Source organism: Mastigoproctus giganteus, chromosome 2 (genome assembly GCF_048544385.1).
Source record: "Mastigoproctus giganteus isolate SK-2022 chromosome 2, ASM4854438v1, whole genome shotgun sequence".
Classification (NCBI taxonomy): domain Eukaryota; kingdom Metazoa; phylum Arthropoda; class Arachnida; order Uropygi; family Thelyphonidae; genus Mastigoproctus; species Mastigoproctus giganteus.
In genome coordinates, this window is record NC_143576.1 from 31,601,323 (window position 1) to 31,627,701 (window position 26,379).

A 26,379-nucleotide genomic window follows, 5' to 3' on the forward strand; every position below is an offset into this window, starting at 1 on the left:
TGAATACAAGTGTAAGGGCACCTCCGTAGCCAGATGGGCAGGAGCAGCAGTGCGTAGCACACGCTTCTTGATTAGACTGGGATGTGAGCCTGTGACTACCAAATATGGAGGATGCGGAAGGTCAGGGAATGACCTCTGTATATCCCCGGAGCAATATGGCCTTAGTTGCTAATGCTCCTAAAAACCAAATAACAACAAGTGTAGGTATCTGTAAGCCTTGATGCCTGCAAGGCTTTCCACAGTGTCAGAAAAGAAGACAGTGTATGTTCATATATGCCTCACTTCCCATTCCAAAACAGCAAGGGGTCAGGTGAATTTGGAGGCCAATCAAGATGGGTGATACCTTCACTGTGTTCCTCAAACCTCAAGGCACAGTCATTGGGCCTGCACAGTGCAGGCCCAATGACATTTTCATCTTGGAAGATCCTATTACTGCCTGGGAAAAAATGATACATGGCAGGGTGCACATGGTCTCCTAAGAACTGCCAGTAGAGCTAACCAGTGAAACATTGATCCATATGCAACAAGGGCCCTAGTTCTTGCCAGCAAAATTTGGCCCATATTAAGCAATCACCACCACCTGCCTGTATAGTAGGCACCATGCATGATGGGTCCACAGACTTAAGTTGCTTGAACCACACATGGTATCCATTGCCATGTTGAATCAGGTTGGACTCATCCGACTAGCACACTCATTTCCAGTGTCCGACCAGCGTGTTTTTGACATCCATAGTATTTGCTGTCAACACTGATCAGTGGTGAGGAGGGGGGTGTCCCTTGAGTCGTCTGCTGTCGAACTCTATATGTCTGAGTTTACAGCACAGTGGCATTTGGGGTATTGTTCTTGCATTCTCCATATTGTATTGTAATGTAAACCATTGCACAATGTCCTGCCATTGAGTACAACATGCTGCACCCTTTGCTCGCCATGAACTTCCCCTTTGTGCAATCTTTTATAGTTTTGTCGGCAAGAGGTGGTTTTACCCATTTGGCATTATTCTTTGTATGCCTTAACCACAGTGGGACATGAGCAACCGACGAGACATGCCATTTCCTATATGGAAGTACCTGACATACAAGCTACCACCGTCATACCCTTTTGAAGCTCTGTGATGTCTTTATTATGTTCCATAACTGCTACTTCATCACTCTGACTTGCATGACCAGATGCAAATTACCACTGCTCTGGCACACAAAGCTGTTCAACTTTTTATACTGCAAAACTCTGCGGCATAGTCCATTATGGATGAGATGATAATAATTCAGTGATCAGTGATGCATGCTTAAAATTTTGCACGCATAATGGTCTTTTCAACTGGAAAATGGGCCGGGCTAATAGATTCACGAAACCATTTTGTTTAATATGGCTTTTTAATTTTCAGAAGGATTAATATTTTTAATTTTTTGGAAATAAATATTATTTTAAAAAAAAATAAGTTACATACAATAAATATCTTAATTTCCATTGAAAAAAGATGAAATAGTGGTATTTTCTGAGCAGAATTCAAAAACATCCAAAAGATTTTTACAGAAATTAAAAATAAAATTGGCACCTGTCAGGTGTAGTGCCACTGTTAGTGCAGCTGTGTTTTGTTTTCCACCTTGACTGGGTTAAAGTATGTATTGATACGTGTATATTGGCAAAGTAGGTATTGATGAAAGTGGTTCTACAGGGGCCTAACCCAGCTTGCCCTTCTAACTCCCTTATTCTCCATTTCCAATTTTGAGTACACTACAGAACTTGTCTCCTTCTTTTAGATTTATGTTTAGAGTACAGAAAAAATTTATGTCAATGTACAAAGCATATAATATTGTTGTAATTAAACAATTATCATGAAGTTTTCCTAGATCAGCCACTAAAATCAAGTGGAAAGGCATCAATGTGGATGTATTCTTTTTGTAGCAAACTATGTCATGCAATAATAATAATTTTAATTTAAAATTAAGTTTTTAAATAAATAAAAAAAAGTACTCCATAATTTCTTGTGATATCTTAGCAATATCATAGCAAATTTTAAATTTGCTATTATATCATCACAAATATTTTTCATACAGTCTTCTATCCTGTATTCTTGCCCAACTATATATTAATTTGGTTTGTGAAGTTTAATTAATTCAGCAGTAACCTTAGTCCATAAACTGTATTCATTCATGTTTAATTACTTACCAACCATAAAAAACTAGTATAATAACACACACACACACACACACACACACACACACACACACGAATCAAAATGTTGTGACCACCCCCCGTGTTGTAGCATTTGGCCAGTATAACATTTACTAGTTCTTGCCATGATGTGCAGAGGAGATACCAGTGGTGTTTCCAGTATCACAATCTGACAAATTCTCCTTTGTATGGGCCTCTGGGATAGGGGCCCAGTTAAGGTACCCATGTTTATGGCCACTCATTGCTGGCAATGCCTAAAGTTTGCATTTGAACAGCATCATCAGTTCAGTGATGAACAAATTTGAACAGCATATCATCATTGACAGCTGGAAAGACCATGCTTTTTTGATGAATCATGTTTCTTACCATTTTGTGTGGGCAGTTGGAGGATATAGTGATTAAATAAATAAAATAAGTAAAAATTAAAAAGCAGAATTTATTTGATAAATCCGCTAAATCAAAATGAGCAAATGATTATTCATGAATTATAACAAAAAAATAAAAAAACAACACATACACACACAGACTTTTTTATGCATGAACCAAGAACATTTCATTTCTGTGCATATGTCATATTGCCCATTCATCATTGCTCCAGTTAGCTTATAGGTTAGCCTGTGTGGTATATATGTAAAAACAAAATAATGTCCAGATTTCTAATGGACAGTTTTAATGAAAATTGGGGAAGTTCAACAAATCTCCCTGAAAAAGTAAAATATAAGATTTTATGAAAATCTGTCCATCAGGAGAAGAGTTATTACATGTGGCCCGACGGATGGACATACATTCATATACATATATGGCGAAATTTGTATTGAATTTTTAATACAGATTACCTAGATCAGTGTTCAAAAACTTTTTTGCTTGTGGATCCCTTTTGGCTTTGAAAAATAACCACAGATCCTAATGTTCTAGCTCATTTAAATATGGGGTTTCTGGACAATTGGTATCCAAAATTAAAAATTTATATCTCAGAACTGATTTATTATATGTTTACATTCTACCCTTTTCAGATTGACTCAAAAAAATAACTGAATAATAAACTGTTACTATTCATTATACAATCAAACGCACCTCAGAGGCTACTAGTGTGAAGAATGGTGTTATTTTTAACGTTGTTATTTTAACGTTTTAAAGTTGGGATTGATTGTAGACAACATGAATTCTCACGTTGGGTGCAACATCAGTTTGTAATGATGTTTAGATTTTGTTTAAAAAATAAATAAAATTCAAAGTAGCCATTACAGAAATTATCCATGGATCCCCTGGGAACTGTTTGTGGATCCCAAGGAATCTGCAGAGCACAGTTTGGAAACCAGATCACTGACCTAGATGATTCAATGCTGATAACCAGATCATAACTATTGCTTTCTCCTATTGCTACCGTAACATGTTAGAGAGGCAAATCACATGTTCTGCTACTGAGAGCTGCCAACCAGTGAGTTTAAATAGTTTAACAATGCCAACTGAATCCCTAGAGGGACTCTTATCAAACCTTTAAAGATACCAACAACAAGAAATTTGTGCAAGGAATTTTCTGATAAGTGGACCAATATTAAAAGAGGAAGCAACATATTTTACTAGGATACTGAACACGGAAAATTATACAGCTAGTTATGGGTGTCTTGAAAAGTTTTGTAATCAAAACAGTATTGTGTTCAAATCTGTTTGTGGTGAAAGTGCATCCAATAATCAAGATACAATTGAAGACTGGATTTCAATGTTAATGGATGTGATAATGAGGCACAAACCAAAAGACATTTTCCATGTAGATGAAACTGCACTTTTCTTCTTTTTTTTTTTTTTTAATTAACCTTGCCCACAAAATCATTGATTCTAAAAGGGATTCAAAGCTTTAAGAAATATTTTAAGAGACTCAATTTTCTTGTGTGCAAGTATACTATGCAAAAAAGAAAAACCACTGATTATAAACTATGTGATAAGGTCAAGCTGCTTAAAAAACATGTCCAAACTCAGGTTTGAATGACATGCATATGAAGAGGTTTGGATGAGTAGTAAAATTTTCATTTAGTGGCTAGAAAACTGACAAGATGATTAAGAACAGGGAAAATAGGGAATTGTTACTTTCCTTAGATATTGTAATGCACCATGCCATCCAAAAAATGTCAGATTGTCAAATATTCAGTTGGCATTTAAACAGCTAATACTTCAAGTGCCCTACAACGTTTGAACCAAGCTGTCATTCAAACATTTAAACTACATCGTAGGAAACAATGTAGTTTAAATGATTTTGACAACAGCAGTGGTGAAAATACTCGGAAGAAAATTTAGAACTTCATCATCATTAGCCATTTTCAATCCACTGCAGGATGAAGGCCTCTCCAGCAACTTATATTTAGAACTTATAAAGTAAATTAATTTCTCTGATGTTGGATATATATCAAAGAGGTATGGTAAGCAGTTTCAAAAGACATTATCAAAAAAGTGTTTATAAAATTGTGGAATTAATAAGGGAAATATAGAAAATGACATACAGGAGATACCATCCCTTGAAAAGTGATGGTATTAGTGCATCTAGGAAAAGTGGAAAACTTAACTTTTGAGGGAAAGCTACCAACATGTGATGATGATCTTAAATTTTACCATCTGGTCCCAAGATATGGAATCAGATGCCTGCAGACAAGGGAACAAGTTATAGTGATTATGAGACGAGGAGTGAAACAGTAACACCACTGAGTGAAAGTTTCACAGCCATTGATGGATTAAAAGCTTTATCAATGAAAAAAAAAAAAAAAAAAAAAAATTTAGGTTGTGGATAACCGTCGATACAGTGGAGAAATCCAAGAAGAAGAAGAAACTTTAAATTTATTATTTCAAATAGAATACAGTTTGAAAAAAAAAATTGCTCAAACAAAACGGTTTACGGAAAAGTGGCCCCCTGCATTTCACCTCCAACATTTCGCCCCTGGCACATTTGCCCCCCCCCCTCCCCTGTGCATTTCGCCTCGCACATTTCGCCCCCAGTAGATAATGAGTAGATCCCTAAATTTAACTCTAAAGTCCAGCTACAGGACCAAAAGAAATAATCGGTCCATATTTATTAAACAGTTTAGACCTTCAAAAATCTAATTTTATGCCAATCCACGTAATGGTTTCCTTGCTGCCAGAGGTATGGTGTTTGAAGACAGAAGTCTTGAGCGCTCATTGTTGAGACTGCACAGTCTGAACGCTACGGTTCTGACAGTGGGGAAGATGTCCCACCTGTTTTGCAAAATTGATATCACCATCCTCAAGAATTATTAGCGAGTTGGACTAGGAGAGCTGGAAAAGAAGCTTCCTATATCTAAAATAAAGGTAATCCCTGTAGATTTATAATATAATAGAATACAGCTAGGCCTCGCATAATGCGAATTCGATTAACGCGATATTCATTTAACGCTATTTGAAAAATGATACCACTTTTCACTTTACACGATGTAAATTTCCCGTTAACGCAATCTTTTTTTTTTATGCGATAGTTGAAAAAGATTTGAATCACGCGTTAAGCTTACCACGAGTCGCACGGTCAATACAAACGTTTGCCTACTGCCCGCCTCGGTGTGTTCCATCAACCATCGGAAGAAGACGTGTTTGTGTCCTGCTAATAAAGTCAATGCAGACTTGCATTTAAAAATTCAAATTTTTAAATGAGCCAGATGAAAATGTTACCGCGAAGGAGATAATGGTAAAAGAATTAGATGAAATCTTTCGTATTGCATAGAACCTCAAACAAAAGGTTTGATGTTCTCTGCGATATTTATTTCGCCAGGGCCCAGAGAAGATTGTTGTCGGCTATCGGAAATTGATTATTGAAAAGAGAAAGTCAACACTGTTCAAATATTTCTGCAACAGTAATTTCTTCATTGTGTATTTTATGTCAGAGGTTCCCAAAGTTTCTCGGTTCATGGTGCATTTAATGTCTCAGTAATTTTTTCAAAGCGCACCCAGACCAAAAGAAATACCTAACAGTTTCGTTTAGTAGTTAGGTCCAAACAACTTAATAAGAAATGCTGAAACTTTGAACTACCTCGAGCTAGTAGTTCGCACGGTGTCCAACAGATGTCGAGTATCGCTGTGTTTCCCTCGAAAATTTAAAATGTTCCACGGCGCACAGTTTAAGAACCGCTGTTTTATGCAATAAACATTTAATTCCATAATTATTTTCATTATCTTTTACATTATATACAGTTAAAAAGTTATTTAAAAGGTATTTTTAAAATTCTTTATGGACATTCCAGAAGGTCAAGGACCAATTATAATTTTTCCTATTGGTTATGATATTCGATTAACGCGTTTCCATTTTGCGCGATGCACTCGCGGGACGAATTAATTGCGTTAATCGAGGCCTGCCTGTATAGGAATTATCGAGCACTTAATAGCTCTCAATTATCAAATCTATCAAACAGTTTTTAATGTCTGATTCTCAGGACGAACTGCTCCCGGGTCGCATGCTTATTTTTTCCACCAGTAACAATCTTCAGTTATTGGTGCGTAGCCAGGAGTGGTTTTCTGATGGAACAAGAAGTATGCTGCAATTTCTGCTAGAATCAAAAGAATAGTCCAAGATTTTCAAAATCGTAATGTGATTGATTACCTTAGAGGCATTGCATACAACTTAGAGTTTTAAACAATAATAATGTGCATTTATTCTATAATTGATTACCTTTGATTGATTCATTCTATTAATATATATGTAAATGTATTATTTACATTTCTTGAGCCTATTCATTATCTACTGGGGGCGAAATGCGAGGGGCAACTTTTCCAGATCCCAAACAAAACAGCTGATTTTAAAAGGTTATTTTAATCACTGACCTTAAATTATTCCAATTACTTTTTAATGTTAAGTGCAGTTGTAAAAATAAATAGTAATCATTGACAATATTTAATTCATTCATTACTTATTGCTTATAATATTTAAAAAATAAATTTCTGTACATTATTTAATTCTAATTTCTGTAATCCCCATAAAGTCAATTATTTCAAGAAAAATAATATAGCAGAATTTTTGATCCCCGACAGAATATTGAAATCATTGACTATTCACATGATTACCACCAGTGCTCGTGGCTTCAGGCACTGCACATAGCTAGCAGTAATAGTATCATGAATCACACTAGGGGAGTGTGATTCATGGAGATTCTGCCAATAGCCAATTTTTGTCAGACTGTCAAGTGGTCATCTTAGGGAGGTTTTACTGTAAATCTCAAGGTTCTGATCACATTTCATTTGTTCTTAAAATCTGTGCTATAGATTTTATTCCTGTTATTTAACTTTTCTATCCCTCTTGTATCCCTGTGGTGATTCTGCTTCTGTGTGAAAATTATTCAATATCTAGTCAATTCCTAAGAAATGATGAAATCCAAGTTCTATTCTAAATCCTTAATTTAATGATTTCTGAAGCGATAGCTATTCAATTTCAGCACTATCTTGAAACCATTTATCTGATTGTTGATAGTGAATATGAATTAATTTGGTGTCTACAAACAAGGAATCCCCCTCACTTACATTACTCACCTCTGAGTAACTTTCATGAAAAAGTGCCACTAGTAATATACAATGTTCCCAAAAGTGTTACCACTAAGGAAAGAAAACATTTAAAGATCAGAATTAAGACTCTATTTTCAGATTATTGGCTTGATTACCTTAAGCAATTCTTAACTGGAGCATAACCAACAAATGGTATTATGTTTAATATTAATACCATTTCTTATTGATATAAAAGCTATCTACAAAATGCAGTAGGCATTTCTCTCATGTGGCTCTATATCCATTATGTACATAATACCAAGTGCAATAATGTAACTTCTAATATAATAAATAATTTATAAATTACCAATAAGTGCCACTGTGGTGTGCAATAGGAGTAAGACAAGTGATTCTTCACTGCTTCTATTTTGACATATAGGTGATTGAAAAGTAGGAGCATGGGAGATTACAAGGTATAACAGAAATGTCGTGTCAATGCAGAATTCGAATTTAGTGACTATAATGTGTACAGGAAGGAGAGATATAATGAGGGAGGGGAATGATGCTTTTGGTTAAGCACAGTTTAAAATAATAAAACCAGTCCACAGATGCTGCCAGTGTAATATAGAATCAGTCTGGTGTGACAAACACTGAGAAAACAAAAATGATAGTAGGAGTCCGTTATAAGCCAAAAGACAGAGTGGGCCAGAAAATTAGAATGTCTTAATACGAAGGATTTCTTAACTTTCCAGACATCTTCTGTCACTTTGATTTTTATCTATAATGCTCCCACTTGCTTGTTTGCTGATATAACTGATGTTTTCGGACCTAGGGCATAGCCAGAACTGACATAAGTGAACTAGTGAAGTTGTCCTATGCCTGTAAATTGCAGCATGACATTACTGAAAACTGTGGCTATCTAGAGCAGTATCTGGCAAACGACGGCCCACGGGCCAAATCTGGCCCTTTGCCTGTCTTTGTACAGCCCGTGAGCTAAGGATGGTTTTTACATTTTTAAATGGTTGAAAAATAATCAAAAGAAGAATAATATTTTGTGACAACATGAAAATTTTATGAAATTCAAATTTCAGTGTGTATGAATAAAGTTTTTTATTGGAACACAGCCATGCTGATTTGTTTACGTATTGTCTATGGCTGCTTTCGCACTACAACGGCAAAGTTGAGTAGTTGTGACAGAGACCGTATGGGGTGCTCTCATTTCTTCACACTGCTGCTCATTGCACTACAATCACAGTGATAACTTGACAGTTTCAAGTGCCACTTGTTTCACCATACTGCAACATTTTATTTTATTACCAGTGTGTACCCGTCATGTCAAAACAAGAAAAGAAGAGATAAGTGGACTTTGAATGTTGCACATTTAATGCTCTGTGGAGTGTGAATTATTTTGTTATTGAATTAAATGACAAAGCATTGGGTTTATTATGCAATTACACTGTAGCAGTGCTAAAAGAATACAATATACATCAAAATTACCAAACTAAGCACTCATCACAATATTTCCAACTCACAGGAAAGCAAAAATTAGAAAATTTAAAATGGAATATCTCATCACAGCAGAATTTCTTTGCAAAAATAAAAAATGAAAATGAGGCTGCAACCAAAGTAAGTTTCCGAGTGCTCATTTGTTAGCTAAGCAAGGAAAGCTGTTTACTGATGGTGAGTTCATTAAATTAATATATTTTATATATTCAAAATATTTTGAATTTCGTCAATAAAAAATTTGTGGAAATTTGTTTTCTCTCTTATTATATAAGTATTTATTATATAAGTATGGCCCTTTACAGAAAACATTTTCCAACACCTGATCTAGAGAATAAACTGAAATGTTACTGTACTGTACATGTACTCCTGTATTTGTTTTCATTTTGTTTTCTTTTGATTATATCCTTTATTTTTGTTTTATTTCTAATATTTTCTCCCTGTTTAACTGAAATTATGAATTTTTCCTAAGCATTCTCTTCCCTTTAGTCAAATACATATGTGTGTTGACATATCCTCAACTTAATGTCTTGAAAGGTGTGCGGGCGCCTCCGTAGCCAGGTGGGAAGGAGCAGCAGTGCGTAGCATAAGCTTCTTGATTAGACCGGGGTTCGAGCCCGTCACCACCAAATATGGAGGATGCGGAAAGGTCAGGGAATGACCACCGCATATCCTGGAGCAATATGGCCTTAGTTGCTAATGCTCCCAAAAACCAAAAACAACAACAATAACCTTGAAAGATGTTATGCAAATTTTTTAGAGTCCAGTCTCTTTATTAATCTTCATCGGTAGCTTATTTTTTTGACAATATTTCTGTTCATGCCACAATTTGCAGGTGGGAATGAGAAAGTCGATTAGTCAATTTTTATATTTGTAAATTGCTTTACAGACATGAAATTTGGGCTTCAGTATTTTAGTACATAACACTAAATTTAAATTTTATTTTCTATTAAATTGTACCAGAAAGTGTTTCAGTTCACAGAGTGTCAAATAAGTGCTTTTCATGTATGTAAGAATCACATAAGGCATTGTTTTATGTATTCTTGATAGTATGATTAATGCATATTCTTCACTGTATAAATTAGTTAAAAAGGCAGTTAATAACTCAATTGCAATTTTGAAATAAATTTATTTTTCTTTAAACTTTGGTAGAGTAGAGAGAGACTGCTGCACCGGTATCATATACATTCGGTCATTGCATATTCTGAATTGTAATCTAGCAATCAGCCATTAAATTCGTGTTTACCTCTTATACACAGTGAACTGTATATTATTTGTATATTCTTTTGCATTGAATTATTATCAGTTTTCTTTAAATGTGGGTACATAATGTCATCTATTTAAAATACATTCTGAAATAAAACATTTTATTAAGAGGTATGTATATGCATTGCAGCAATGTGATCTAGCTACTTTCCTCATTAAAAGAGCTTGTGCCAATGACACCCTTGCCAATTATTTTTCTTGGTAAGTTGAACAAAATTTTTTCTGTGATAATTATTTTATTATTAATACTAGTGATAGAATGATGCAAGGAAGTAAGCTTATACAACCAAAAAAATAAAATAAATCAGTCTCTGGGAGAAAGCAAAATTTTCCTCATTTATCTTACAGTTATCCTTTTCAATTTGAATGTGTTTTCTCTTGTATGTGTCATCCCAGAAAGAGTAAGGATGACATCAACATTTATTTCACTCACACCATTTAAAGCTTTAAGCACTTCAATCATATCTTTTCACAGACAGATTTCCAGTTTCCACATGTTGCAGCTTCATAAGTGAAGTCTTTCTTGGTAAAGGTACTCGTTTGCACCCCAAACTAATCTTGTCATTCTGCTCTGCTACCATTCCAACAAATATACATTCTTCCTAAAATAAGGCTTCCAAACCTGCATGAAATATGCAACATGTGGAGCAATTCAATGGAATACACGGTGCCTTACACAATTGAATAATCACCTCTTTGGAATAATCATCCCTGCTGTAAAAATTCCTTGATATAATTGACAACACCATGAACTTGAGGATGTTGCAGACATTTTCTCAGATTTGCCAAGCTGTGCTTGCTACCCGGAGTCTAAAACACTAACATTCAAGTCAAATGGACCTAATTTTGGCAAAGTCCAGTCAGTCTGTGACAGCCAAATCCTCTGCTTGCACATTCATGATAGTGAGACTATTAGTAACCCAGGGTATAACCCCATGTACAAGTCCTGAAATATGGCACCTAGCATGCTGAGGAAAATTCTCAGTGTGGGTGACCAAAATTTTCTGAGGGTGACCACCCAGGTGTGAAACAACATAAGCAGGGGTTAAGGTGTAGTAGATGACTCTCATCAACTGGTGCAATACCACCACTTTGTTTTTTGGAGGCTTGAAGTGGTGTTACCCTTGTTTAGTCTCCAGAGCAAAGCTCCAGCAAATCCTCCCTGATCTCTTCCATCATGCAGTATGATTGATGTCTTTAGCATTAGTAGAGGCATATGATGCAAGAAAGCAAGCTTATTCAGCATCAGCAAAAAAAAAAAGCAAAAAAAAAAAAAAAAAAAAGCACAACCACTACTCCCATTTCACCCCTCCGTTCGTTCGAAATACCTGTCCAGCTGATCCTTAAATTTGTTTAGGCTATCAACTTCAACAACAAGTGATGGAAGTCTATTCCACAAACCAACTGCCCGCTGGCTAAAGGCAAAGGCAAATTTCCGCACATCTATCCGACATCCGTCCTTCCTCAATTTGAATTTATGCCCTCTCAGGTGATTATTCGAGCAAGAGGAAGAATTTCATCGGCATTGAGCATGCTCAAGCCATTCAAAGCCTTATACACCTCTATCAGATCACCTCGCCGATGCCTAGTCTCCAGACTCTGTAATTTGCAAAACTTAAGCCTTTCTTCGTAAGAGCAACCCTTGGTTCCATTCACTAATCTTGTTGCCCTTCTCTGTACTCGTTCCAGCAGCTCTACATCCTTCTTGAAATGAGGTCTCCAGACCTGTATACAGTACTCAAGGTGTGGCCTGACCAATGCCTTATACAAGGGAATAATCACATCCCTATCCCTGCTAGAAAAATTCCTGTATATCATTGACAAGACACCATGAGCTACTCTTGCAGCTCGTCTGCACTGCTCAGAGAACTTCATATCTGCCTGCACAATTACCCCCATGTCCTTTTCATTCTCTACCACTGTCAGCGTAGTACCACAGAGTTGATACGTTGATCTGGGGTTACTGTTTCCCATATGTAGTACTTTACATTTGTCAATGTTAAACTTCATTTGCCATCTCTCAGCCCATCTGCTCAACCTTTCCAGATCCTGTTGCAGCAGCATAGCATCAGTAGTGTCCTTAACAACCCTGCCAACCTTTGTATCGTCTGCAAACTTGGACATTAAGCTTGATATACCATCATCTATATCATTTATAAATACAGAAAACAACAATGGACCCAACACTGAACCCTGAGGAACTCCATTAATAACATTAGTCCACGTTGAGCAGTGTCCATTGATTACCACTCTGTCTTCTGCCACTCAACCATCCCTTTATCCATAGCAGCAATTTGCCTCCAATGCCACACTGCTCCAATTTGTGCAGCAGTCTTCCATGCGCAACAGTATCAAAAGCCTTTCTAAGATCCAAATATATAATATCAAAGTTATTCCCTGCATCCAGTTCTTTTGTTACTACATCATAGTATCCAATCAAATTGGTCAGACAAGACCTGCCCTTAACAAAACCATGCTATGTCTGAGCTATAACTGAATTCTTGTCTAGACAATCCTGCAGTGCTTCTTTAACCAGTGCCTCCATTAATTTTCCTGGAATCGAAGTTAAACTAACAGGTCTAGCATTAGCATTAGTAGAGGCATTTGATGCAAGAAAGCAAGCTTATGCAGCATCAGCCAAAAAAAAAAAAAAAAAAAAAAAAGCACAACCACGACTCCCATTTCACCCCTCCGTTCGTTCAAAATACCTGTCCAGCTGAGCCTTAAACTTATTTAAGCTATCAACCTCCACCACAAGGGATGGAAGTCTGTTCCACCAACCAACCACCCGCTGGCTAAAGGCAAATTTCTGCACGTCTATCCTACATCTGTCTTTCCTCAATTTGAATTTATGCCCTCTCAGGTGATTTTTCTGAGCTAAAGGAAGAATCCCATCAGCATTGAGCATGCTTAAACCATTCAAGGCTTTATACACCTCTATCAGATCACCTCACTGGTGCCTAGTCTCCAGACACTGTAATTTGCAAAACTTAAGCCTTTCTTCATAAGAGCACCCCCTTTGTTCCATTCACTAATCTTATTGCCCTTCTCTGTACTCGTTCTAGCAGCTCTACATCCTTCTTGAAATGAGGCCTCCAGACCTGTATACAGTACTCTAGGTGTGGCCTGACCATTGCCTTATACAATGGAATAATCACCTCCTTATCCCTGCTGGAAAAATTCCTGTATATCATTGACAATACTCCATGAGCTACTCTTGCAGCCCGTCTGCACTGCTCAGAGAACTTCATATCTGCCTGCGCAACCACCCCCAAGTCCCTTTCATTCTCTACCACTGTCAGTGTAGTACCACAGAGTTGATACGTTGCTCTGGGGTTACTGTTTCCCATGTGTAGTACTTTACATTTGTCAATGTTAAACTTCATTTGCCACCGCTCAGCCCATCTGCTCAACCTTTCCAGATCCTGTTGCAGTAGCATAGTGTCAGTAGTGTCCTTGACAACCCTGCCAACCTTTGTATCGTCTGCAAACTTGGACATTAAGCTTGATATACCATCATCAGTATCATTTATAAATACAGAAAACAATAATGGACCCAACACTGAGCCCTGAGGGACTCCACTAATAACATTAGTCCACGATGAGCAGTGTCCATTGATTACCACTCTCTGTCTTCTCCCCCTCAACCACCCCTTTATCCATAGCAGCAATTTGCCTCCAATGTCACACTGCTCCAATTTGTGTAGCAGTCTTCCATGTGCAACAGAATCAAAAGCCTTTCTAAGATCCAAGTATATAATATCAAAGTTATTCCCTGCATCCAGTTCTTTTGTGACTGCATCATAGTATCCAATCAAGTTGGTCAGGCAAGACTTCCCCTTAACAAAACTATGCTGTGTCTGAGCTATAACTGAAGTCTTGTCTAAATGATCCTGTATTGCTTCTTTAACCAGTGCCTCCATTAATTTTCCTGGAACAGAAGTTAAGCTCACAGGTCTATAATTACTTGTGTCAGTCTTTGATCCTCCTTTGTGAATTGGGGTCACATTTGCACATTTCCAGTCTATGGGTACCTCCCCTGAGTCCAAGGAAGCTCTCATAATTATGGCTAAGGGTTTGCTTACTTCCTTTGCTGCCTCCTTTAATATAACTGGATAGATCCCATCCACCCCGGGTGCCTTTCTTGTGTTTATCTTCAACAGTTTCTCCTCCACTTTACTCCCAGTTATTTCAAGATTCTGTAGCTTACTGCTAGAGTTGAATACACCTCTGGCATTCCCCTTGCTGAATAACTCCTCATGTGTGAATGTCGATGCAAAATATTCATTTAGTTTGTTAGCTACCTGAGCAGGACCATCAACAGTTGACCTATCAATATCAAGTGGACCAATCTGATTCATCCCCTTCCTTCTAGAGTTTACTTAAGTAAAGAACTCTTTGCTGTTTTTCTTTGCATCCCTTGCCAAGGATTTCTCGTAATCTGCCTTCGCCTGCCTAACCTCCTTTGTAACTTGGTTGCATATCAACTTGTATCTATCATAGGCTTCTGTGTCATGTGTTAATTTGTAAGTATCCCATGCATTTTTCTTCTCTGCCATATGCCTCATTAGTTCATCTGACATCCATTTTTGCCTAATGGATGTCAGATGAACTAATGAACAGTAAACCTTGAACAGTATTTCTTAGTTGGTATGTAAAGCCTAGTAGCTTCCAAGATAAGTTCTTTGAATGCTTCCCATTTTGAATTTGCTGTTGGTAACATCATCAGTTGGTCCCACTGTATAGAATTTAAATACTGTCTCAGTCCCTCGTAGTCGCCTTTACGGAAGCAATAACCCTTCCCTTTACCCCTAATGGTAGTTACCTCTTTGAGTAAATCCCACTTCAGCACACTGTGATCACTGTCACCTAGTCTATAATTACTTGTGTCAGCCTTTGATCCTCCTTTGTGAATTGGGGTTACATTTGCACATCTCCAGTCTATGGGTACCTCGCCTGAGTCCAAAGAAGCTCTCATAATTATGGCTAAGGGTTTGCTTACTTCCTTTGCTGCCTCCTTTAATATAACTGGATAGATCCCATCTGCCCCGGGTGCCTTTTTTATGTTTATCCTCAACAATTTCTCCTCCACTTTCCTCTCAGTTATTAGAAAATCATCTAGCTCACTGCCAATGTTTACTTCACCTACGACATTCCCCTTCCTGAATAACTCCTCATGTGTGAATGTTGATGCAAAATACTCGTTTAGATTGTTAGCCACCTGAGCAGGATCCTCAACTGTTGAACCATCAACATCCAGTGGACCAATCTGATTCATCCCTTTCTTTCTTGAGTTTAAATAGGTAAAGAACTCTTTTCTGTTTTTCTTTGCATCCTTTGCCAAGGATTTCTCATAATCTGCCTTTGCCTGCCTAATCTCCTTTGTGACTTGGTTAGAGACCAACTTATATCTATCATAGGCTTCCATGTCACCCATTAATTTGTATGTATCCCATGCATTTTTCTTCTCTGCCATATGTCTCATTAGTTCATCTGACAACCATTTAGGCCTGAACCTTGAACGATATTTCTTGGTTGGTATGTAAAGCCTGGTAGCTTCCAAGATTAGTTCCTTGAATGCTTCCCATTTTGAATTTGCTGTTGGTACATCATCAGTTGGTCCCACTGTATAGAATTTAAATGCTGTCTGAGCCCATCATAGTCGCCTTTACGAAAGCAAAAACCCTTCCCTTTACCTCTGATGGTAGTTACCTCCTTGAGTAAATCCCACTTCAGCACACTGTGATCACTGCCACCTAGTGGTTCCTTTATCTGCAGATTCTTAATGCATGAAGAATCACTACTGATAATCAGATCAAGAGTATTACTCCCTCTAGTTGCCTCCCGAACATGCTGGTGTAGAAAACAATCATCCAATAAATCCACAAAAGCCTTGCTAGTGTGTGAGTGACCAACCCAGAAATTCCAGTCAATATCTGGGAAATTAAAATCCCCCATTATAAGACTCTCTGATTTACTGGCCCATTCTATTTTCCCTTTACAGTATCTTATTATACTTATCAGAGTCATTAGGCCTATAGCACACTCCTATTCTCAATTTTGATTTACCATGCTTATGTCACACCAAACTGACTCGACACTGCCCTGTCCATCGATGTCGACTGGCTTCACTTCCTTCGATTTTATGTGTTTTTTAACTAATAGCATAACCCCTCCTCCCTTCCTATCCTGTCTATCCTTTCTGTAGACGTTGTACTCCCCAAATTCCAGTTCTGCATTCCTTATATCTGTGTGACACCATGTCTCTGATATCCCAACAATATCTGCCTTTGATGTTTTGAGCAAAACATCAAATTCATCAAATTTATTTACTAAACTCCTAGCATTGGTGTACACGCAAGTATACATTCACCTGTTTCTATTCTTAGCTACCCTAACACAACCCATGTGTTTACTTGTACCGCAGTGACTTCCAGCAGTCTCTGAAATATCCTGCATATTGTTTTTCAGGCTTCTGCTCATTCCAGTAGAAGCAGTGCAAGAATCTCTTTCACCTCTGCCAGTGGCTGCTGTTAATCTATTAGTATTTGTCTCCCCCCAAGCTAGCAGTTTTCCGACCCACCTAACACTGCCTTGATTGCATCAGCAAATATTCTTGCACCCTTTCTATTTAAGTGTATCCCATCCCTGTAGAAGCAATCTCTCCTGTTAACAAGTACATTCCAGGCTGAAAAAAATTCTACCCCTTGAGCCTTGCACAATCTTTCCAGTGATGAATTGATCGACAAGGCTCTCTCATCATATACTCCCTCCTATCGTGTCTGGGCAGAATTGCAGACACTTTCATATTCAACCCTACTTCACGGCTTTTTTTCAACAGTGACCTGTACTTGTTAAGTAATTCCGCTGGTCTCCTACTCTTAATATCATTAGTGCCAACGTGTACAACTATATCACCTTTTGTGCCCTTAAAAGATGATATCCGCTCTACAACGTCATCATCCTTTGCCCCTGGCAGACTTTTGAGGTTATGATGGACATCTTGGCAAAATCCAATCTTCCTTACATTTTGAGGGTACAGCTCTAAAACAGTGTTCACTGGCCGCTACTTATTACACCAGACTAAACCTATTGATAACTCCCTGGGATGCTTCTGGATCAGCTAATGTATAATCTCATTGCCTCCCTCTGTTCCTTTTAAAGGGTAACATTTAATATACTTCTAAAAAGCAATCTAATTTAATATTAATTCTAATTCAATATACTTCTAATTTAATTCTAAAAGACAAATACTTCTAAAACACAATCCTGACGGAATATGTCTACAAATTAAAATAAACACACCTACTATCAAAATGGTAAAAGAATTAAAAATATTTTGGAGTTGCCTATGACTCAAAATTAACTTTTTTCCCCATCTGGCTTACTTGGCAAAGAATGTGAGAAATTATGCAGCCATGATTGCCAGGATCAGTCGAGCAGAATTGGAGGCTTAAAAGAAAGACCCTGGCAACCATATACTGTGCAGTGTTCCTACCTGTTATAACCTATGGAGCTGGTTGTGATCCACTCACTCGGCATTAGTAAGAAACAGGAATAAGTTAGAATCAATACAGAGGAATATACTTCTCACTATCACCAGAAAGGCACCTGGGGTGGATGGGATCTATCCAGTTATATTAAAGGAGGCGGCAAAGTAAGTAAGCAAACCCTTAGCCATAATTATGAGAGCATCCTTGGATTCAAGGAAGGTCTCCATGGACTGGAGATGTGCAAATGTAGTCCCAATTCACAAAGGGGGATCGAAGGGTGACACGAGTAATTACATACCAATTAGTTTAACTTCTGTTCTGGGTAAAATAATGGAGTCACTGGTTAAAGATGCATTGCAGGATCATCTAGACAAAACTGCAGCAATAATTCCAGGAAATGGATACCTGGAATTATTGCTGTTGACACTGTTGTGCATGGAAGACTACAGTACCAATTGGAGCAGAATGGTATTAAGGGTAAGTTGCTACAATGAATAAAAGGACGGTTGTTTGGGAGAAGACAGAGGGTCGTAATCAATGGGTGCTGCTCTTTGTGGACTAATGTTATTAGGGGAGTCCGACAGGGTTCGGTGTTGAGTCCACTGTTGTTTTGTATATTTATCAATGATATTGATGAAGGTATATCAGGCTTAGTGTCGAAGTTTGCAGATAATACAAAGGTTGGCAGGGATGTTAATGACAGTAATGGCAGTGTGCTACTGCACAGAATCTAGAAAATTTGGGCCGATGGGCTGAGAAGTGGCAACTGAAGTTTAACATTGCCAAATGCAAAGTACTGCTATGGGTAGAAGTAACCCCAGAGAAACATACCAACTGTGTGGTGCTACACTCAGGGAGGTGGAGAATGAAAAAGACCTGGGGGTAATTGTGCAGTCAGATATGAAGTTCTCTGAGCAATGCAGACCGGCTGCCAGGCAGGTCATGGGGTTTTGTGAATGATATACAGGAATTTTGCTAGCAGGGAAAAGGAGGTGATTGTCCCTCTGTATAAGACAATGGTCAGGCCATGTCTTGATTACTGCGTACAGGTCTGGAGGTCTCATTTTAGGAAGGATGTAGATTTGCTTGAGCATGTACAGAAAAGGGCAACAAGATTGGTGAGAGGAATGAAGGGAATTCTCTTATCAAGAGAGGCTTAAGTTCTGCAAATTGCAGTGACTGGAGACTAGGCACCTATGAGGTGATCTGATTGAGGTGTATAAGGCCTTGAATGAGTTGAGCTTGCTGAATTCTGATGGGATTCTTCCACTTGTTCAGATTACAAACCTAAGGGGTCATAAATTCAAATTGAGGAAAGACAGATGTATAATAGATGTGCAAAAATTTGCCTTTAGTCAGTGGGTGGTTAATTGCTGGAACAAGCTTCCATTTGCCATTGTGGAGGTTGATAGGTTGAATAAATTTAAGGAGGAGCTGGATGGACATTTGGAGGGAATTGTTTTGTAATTTTTTTTTGGCAGATTCTGCATAAGTTCTTGTGCAGCATCGGCCAAAAAAAAAATGCCCTTACTTTCTTGCATCACATGCCACTACTAGTACTACTGTAAGGTTACCTGCATTGCAGGTGCTGGCTAGTGCTCTCCCACTTTACTTGGAAGTAGCCAGAAAAGGCTTACATTATAGACTTAAAAAGGGCATTTCTACAGAATTTCTGAGGGATAGCCCTTGATACAACGAACACCATCAAGGAAAGGAATAGCCACAAAGTTACATGAGCTAGGGTGAACAAATTGGGAGCAGCAAACCATAAGTCTTGTTACCAAACTGTTTCTCCCACAGATGGCAATGGTTAGTCCAAATCCACCAAAGTGATATGCCCCTGGACTCTTTACTACTTTTATATTGACAGGGCATGTCTCCCTAAAGTCAAAATTAATCTCCTTAGGGCTGACAAATGACTCAAGCAGTCATTGGTCAGCCCTAAGGAGAGAGTGAAGATAGGATACACATTTTATATGAATGTATAATTTATTACATTCCTAAAACTAGGTAATAGCACAGATTGGTCCCCTTCCCAGGGGAAAAAGAACATCCATTCTTAATGAAAGAAGAAAATTATAAAGCATTCACAACCTTCATGCAGAAAGTATTCGAAATGCATAGGTCTATCCAAAGAAGGGCAGTTCAGCTCCCAGCTGTTAAACATCAGTCAATAGCCAAAAATGCCTATGTCTCCCACCATGCTCAGATGATGACTTTAAAAAAACTGTCAGAATAGCTGAATTTGGCACCCCGACAGTAACCTGGTAAGACTAAACCAGATTGACCAGGGTAACCTCAGGGCTACCCTGCTATTTGTAGGACCTGGGAACCCCACACCAAGTAACCATGTAGGGGAGGGAGATGAACAGGCAGCCAGGGAAGCAAATTAGCTGAAAAATATTAGCATTTTAGCATTAGTAGAGGCATATGATGCAAGAAAGCAAGCTGATACAGCATCAGCAAAAAAAAAAAAAAAACCTTCCCATTTCACCTATCTAAATGCTACCAAATGTTTGTCTAGTTCTGCTTTAAATTTATTTAAGCTGTCAACTTCTACAACAACAGATGGAAGCTTGTTCCAGCAATCAACCACCAGCTGGCTAAAGACAATTTCTGTACAACTGTCTTTCCCCAATTTGAATTTATGTCCCCCCCCTAGGCAATTAGTTTGGGCAAGAGCAAGAATCCCATCAGCATTGAGCTTGCTCAAACCATTCAAGGCCTTATACACCTCAATCAGTTCACCTTGCAAGTGCCTAGTCACCAGATAGTGTAATTTGTAAATCTTAAACCATTTTTCGTAAGAGCAACCCTTTGTTCCATTCACTAATCTTGTTGCCCTTCTTTTTACTCATTCCACCAGCTCTACACTCTTCCTAAAATGAGGCCTCCAGACCTGTATACAGTACTCAAGTAGTGTTCTGACCATTGCATTATACAAGGAGATAATCACCTCCTTATCCCTGCTATAAAAATTCTTGTATATTACTAACAAGATGACATGAGCTACTCTTGCAGACTGTCTGCACTGTTCAGAAACTTCATATCTGACTGCACAATTACCCCTAGGTCCTTTTCATTCTCTGCCATCCTGAGTGTCATTATCATCAGCCATTTTCAATCCACTGTAGGATGAAGGCCTCTCCAGCAACTTTCCTGTTCCTTCTGTTTTGTGAAGGAACTGGCAAGTTTGTATTGTTTTGTGCAATGGCCATCCATTTACTACCCACAAACTCATGAAATTCATCTGTCCATCTCCGTCATTGTCTTCCAGGTTTTCTTCTAGTTCCTCTTGGGTACCATTCTGTTATTTTCTTAGTCCATCTGTCATCATTTTTTCGAGTTATGTGTCCTGCCCAAGACCATTTTAGTTTTGATAAGAATGTCCTTTACTTGAGTTTGCTGCCTAATCCATTCTGAGTGTACTACAACACAATTGATACATTACTCTGGGGTTACTGCTACCCATGTCCAGTACTTTACATTTGTCAGTACTGCAAAAACCTTGGGAGGTGCACTATGGCCACAGAAGCCGATGCGCCAACAACTACCAAAAAAAAAAAAAAACTTTACATTTGTCAATGTTAAACTTCAGTTGCTACCCCTCAGCTCATCTGCTCAACGTTTCTAGACCTGTTGCAGTAGCATAATGTTATTAGTGTCATTAACAACCCTGCCACCTTTGTATTGTCTGCAGACTTAAACATTAAGCCTGATATATCCCCATCAGTATCATTAATAAATACAGAAAACAACAATGGACCCAACGCTGAATTCTGGGGTACTCCACTAATAATATTAGACTATGAAGAGCAATGTCCATTGATTACCACTCTCTGTCTTTTCCCACTCAACCATCCCTTTATCTGTAGCAGCATTTTGCCCTTAATGCCATACTGTTCCAATTTGTACGGTAGTCTTCCATGTGCAACGGTATCAATGCACACTTCCTAAGATCCAAGTATGTGATATCAATATTATTTTTGCATCCAGTTCCTTTGTGACCATATAATAGTATCCAATCAAATTGGTCTGACAAGACTTCCCCTTAACAAACCCATGCTGTGGCTGAACTATAACCGAAGTGTTGTCTAGATCAGCGTTTCCAAAATGGGGTTCCGTGAGGGAAAATTAAGCATTCAGCGAAAAAAAAAAATTTTTTTTTTAATTTTATTAATTTAAAGTTAAAAATATTATAGGTACGTTTTATATCTGGTGGACGAGACAATATTTGGGTCAGGTTGCTTTTACTGCACAGCTTGTGTACTAAAATGCCTTTGTAATTGTAATACAGAACCTGCACATTACATTGACTGAATACTATCACACCTATCTACTTGGAGTACAAAGATAAAGACATTGCCTATTTTAAGCAAAAGTTTGAAGAATATGACAAGGCTAAATGATTCATGACAAAAAAATTTAAAACTGAAAACGAAAATGCTACAGAGGCATGGTACTCGCTGGAGCAGTACACACAATTGGGGAATCGCTAATAAAACCATGTGCAAAAGATATAGCCTCTTGTATTTTAAGGAGTTGTTGTGTAATAAAGTTGCTGTGCCACTTTCCAAAAACAGTTTTGCATTGTATTCGTAATGTTGCTGATAACATCCTGACAGAACTCATTTCTCAGCTGCATCAATGTGATGGGTATGCACTGTAATTAGACGAGGTCACTGATTTGCAGGTGTTGCAATTTTGCTGCCTTTTGTAAAATATGATTTTGACAAAGGATTGAAGAAGACTTGCTTCTATGTGAAAATTTACAAACTCATTCCACTGGTGAGAACATCTTTAACTGTATCCATAATTTTATGAAACACACAGTATAAGTTGGGACAAATGTGTTGATGTGTGCAGTGATGGTGCCAAAGCAATGGTGGGAAAAGTGGCAGGCGCTGTGACACAAATAAAAAATGTAGCAAAAAACTGCATCAATAGTCACTGTGTTCTTCACAGACATTCACTGGTAGCTAAAAATATTTCAATCACACTTAAAACTGTGCTAGAGGAAGCGGTCCAGATTATTAATTTTATTAAAATTCAACCATTACAGTCACAATTACATAAAATTATATGTGAAGATATGGGTAATCTCCACTCAGCCCTACTTTTGCATTCAGAAGTCTGGTGACTATCACAAGGTAAAGTCCTCGTTGGAATGTTTGAATTGTGGCAAGATTTGTTGGCATATTTTCTGGATCATAAATTTCAATTATCTGATCGATTAACAAAATCGTAGTTATTCAAAATTGCATATCTTGCCAACATATTCACAAAATTAAATGAAGTATGTTTATCATTCCAAGGAAAAAACGTAAACATTTTTATTGCGAGAGAGAAAATATTTTCACTGTCTCGTAAGTTGCAATTTTGGATCTCAGCTGTGGAGCAAAATAATTTGGACTCTTTTCTAACACTTAAGGATTTTCTTGAAGAATCCAAACTTGAAGAAGAAATTTGCAGTGACATTGTGGATCATCTTCGCAATTTACACACAATATTATTGTGTGTAAACTCTCCTTGAATGAAAAAAATAATGATTCAAAATCCATTTGTACAAGATGCCGACCGGGCTAGCCGGGTGGGTAAAGTGCCTGCCTGGCAACCCAAAGGTCGCGGGTTTGATTCCCGCCTCGGGCTTGGATCAAAGTACTGCAAAAACCTTGGGAGGTGCATTATGGCCACAAAAGCCTATGCGCCAACAACTACCAAAAAAAAAAAAATTGTACAAGATAAACCAGCCAGGTTTTCTGACGTAGACTTTGAAAATCTGGTCGATATTACTTCTGATAGTCAACTAACACAAAAATTTAAAGAAGTTTCTCTTATTGCTTTTTGGGGCGATTTATGCAAAGAATACCCTGAGTTGTTGCGGCAGGCAATCAAAGTACTGTTGCCATACGCCAGCACGTACTTGTGCTAAACTGGATTCTCGCTATACTCTGGAACCAAAACCAAACGAAGTATCGAAACTGACTTGATGTGGCTCCAGACATGAATACAATTGTCAACAATTAAACCGGATTTTAAAATATTACACTCTGCTCATTAAAATGTACGTTGATGTTTTTTGTTTTTTTGTATACTACTACAAAATTTTGTATAATAATACAAAATAAACAAAGAATCTGATACCATAATTATCATTTAATTAAGAGTAAAACCTGATAACTTTTTTCCCTGATAGCCACGTATACAGGGCAGCTGCATTTATTTATGGGACATGAGAGAACAAAACGTGTAGTTGCCTTCCCCCTGGAAAAATGTAACTTTCAATTTAAAGGTATTTGACCTTGAATTAAGAAAATTTTTTGCCTGTGCTGCATTTATTTTTTTGTATGCAACGCTAAAAATATTTAAGGGGTTCCGTTATGTTACACAAAATATGAAAGGGTTCCGTGACTAAATTTAATTGGGAAACTCCTTTTTAGATGATTCTCCAGTGCCTTCATTAATTTCCCTGGAACAGAAGTTAAGCTAACAGGTTTGTAATTACTTCTGTCACCCTTTGATCCTCCTCTGTGAATTGGGGTCACATTTGCATATCTCCAGTCCATGAGTCCAAGGAAGCTCTAAAATTGTGGCTAAGGGTTTGCTTACTTACTTCCTTTGCTGCCTTCTTTAATATAACCCGATAGATCCCATCCACCCCAGGTGCGTTTTTTATGTTTATCTTCAACAATTTCTCCCCCGCTTTGCTCTCAGTTATTAAAATATCATTTATCTCACTACTATAGTTTAATACACCTCTGGTATTCCCTCCATGAATAACTCCTCATTTGTAAATGTAGATGCAAAATACTAATTCAGTTTGTCAGTTACTTGAGCAGGATCATCAACAGTTGAATCATCATTATCAAGTGGAACAAATCAGATTCATCCCCTTCCTTCTAGAGTTTACATTAGTAAAGAACTCTTTGCTGTTTTTCTTTGCATCCTTTGCCCAAGATTTCTTGTAATCTGCCTTTGCCTGCCTAACCTCTTTTGTGACTTGATTACAGACCAGCTTATATCTTCTATAGGTTTCTGTGTCATTTGCTAATTTACATGTATCATGTACATTTTTCTTCTCTGCTGCATGTTTCCTTAGTTCATCTGACATGCATTTAGGCCTAAAACTTGAACAGTATTTCTTAGTTGGTATGAAAAGCCTGGTAGCTTCCAAAATTAATTCTTTGAATGCTTCCCATTTTGAATTTGCTGTTGGTAACATCATCAGTTGATCCCACTGTATAGACTTTAAAAACGGTGTCAGACCTCCATAGTTACCTTTACGAAAGCAAAAACCCTTCCCTTTACCCCTGATGGTAATTACCTCTTTGAGTAAATCCCACATCAGCACACTGTGATCACTGCCACCTAGTGGTTCCTTTATCTGCAGATTCTTAATGCATGAATAATCACTACTGATAATCAGATCAAGAGTATTGCTCCCTCTGGTTGCTTTCCGAACATGCTGCTGTAGAAAACAATCATCCAATAAATCCACAAAAGCCTTGCTAATGTGTGAATGACCACCTCACAAGTTCCAGTCAATATCTGGTAAATTAAAATCTCCCATTATAAGACAGTCTGATTTACTGACCCACTCTATTTCTCTGTACAGCTCTTCATTATACTCATCTGAGTCATTAGGCCTATAGCACACTCCTACTCTCAAGTTTGCTTTCCCAATGCTTTTGTCACACCAAACTGATTCAACACTGCACTGTCCAGATATGTAAACTGGATGCACTTCCTTAGATTTTGTGTTTCTTAACTAATAGCATAATCCCTCCTTCTCCATTCTTATCCATCCTTCCTGTACACATTGTACTCTCCAAATTCGAATTCTGTACTGCTTATATCTGTGTGACACCGTATCTCTGATATCCCATCAATATCTGCCTGTGAAGTTTTGACCAGCACTTCAAATTCATCAAATTTATTTACTATACTCCTAGCATTGGTGTACATGCACCTCTTCTTACTCTTAGTTATCCTAACACCCCATGTATTTATTTGTTCCATGATGACTCCCAGCAGTCACTGAAAACCCCAGCACCCTGCCTTCCATTCTAATATAAGCAGTGCAAGAATCACTTCTCCCTCTGCCTGTAGCTACTGTAAATCTTTGTCTCTGAAGTTCCCTAAGCTAGCAGTTTTCCAACCCACCTAACACTGCCTCTATAGCATCAGCGAACACTCTTGCGCCCCTTCTATTCAAGTGCATCCCATCCCTGCAGAAGCAGTCTCTCCTGTTAACAAGCACAGACCGTGCTTGAACAAAGAGGAAGACAATCAGCTGGTGGTATCTTTCCTGGGTTGCAGTAACACATCTTCCCTGTTAATCTTCCACAAAATAAGGTTTGATGAAACCATGGTTCATTGTCATACTGTAAAAAAAAGTGATATTGCAGACAGACAGAGAGATAGAGAGGAAGGAAGGAAAGAAGGCATTTGGAAGGGAAACAGCTGTTGTGTAGA

The 26,379-nt window shown here is 37.9% G+C and overlaps 1 protein-coding gene across 4 annotated transcripts in view; it reads left to right on the forward strand.

Moving 5' to 3' along the window:
* Nucleotides 1-26,379, forward strand: part of Pi3K59F (phosphatidylinositol 3-kinase 59F) — a 349,960-nt gene that overhangs the window by 198,174 nt on the left and 125,407 nt on the right. For all 4 annotated transcript variants that reach the window (XR_016547875.1, XM_090388562.1, XM_090388556.1 and 1 more), the window contains one exon: nt 10,542-10,612. Coding sequence is in view for 3 of the 4 variants with exons in the window: in XM_090388562.1 (XP_090244688.1) it covers nt 10,542-10,612 (71 nt within the window). In the remaining variant the exon portion in view is untranslated. The remainder of the gene's footprint in view (nt 1-10,541; nt 10,613-26,379) is intronic.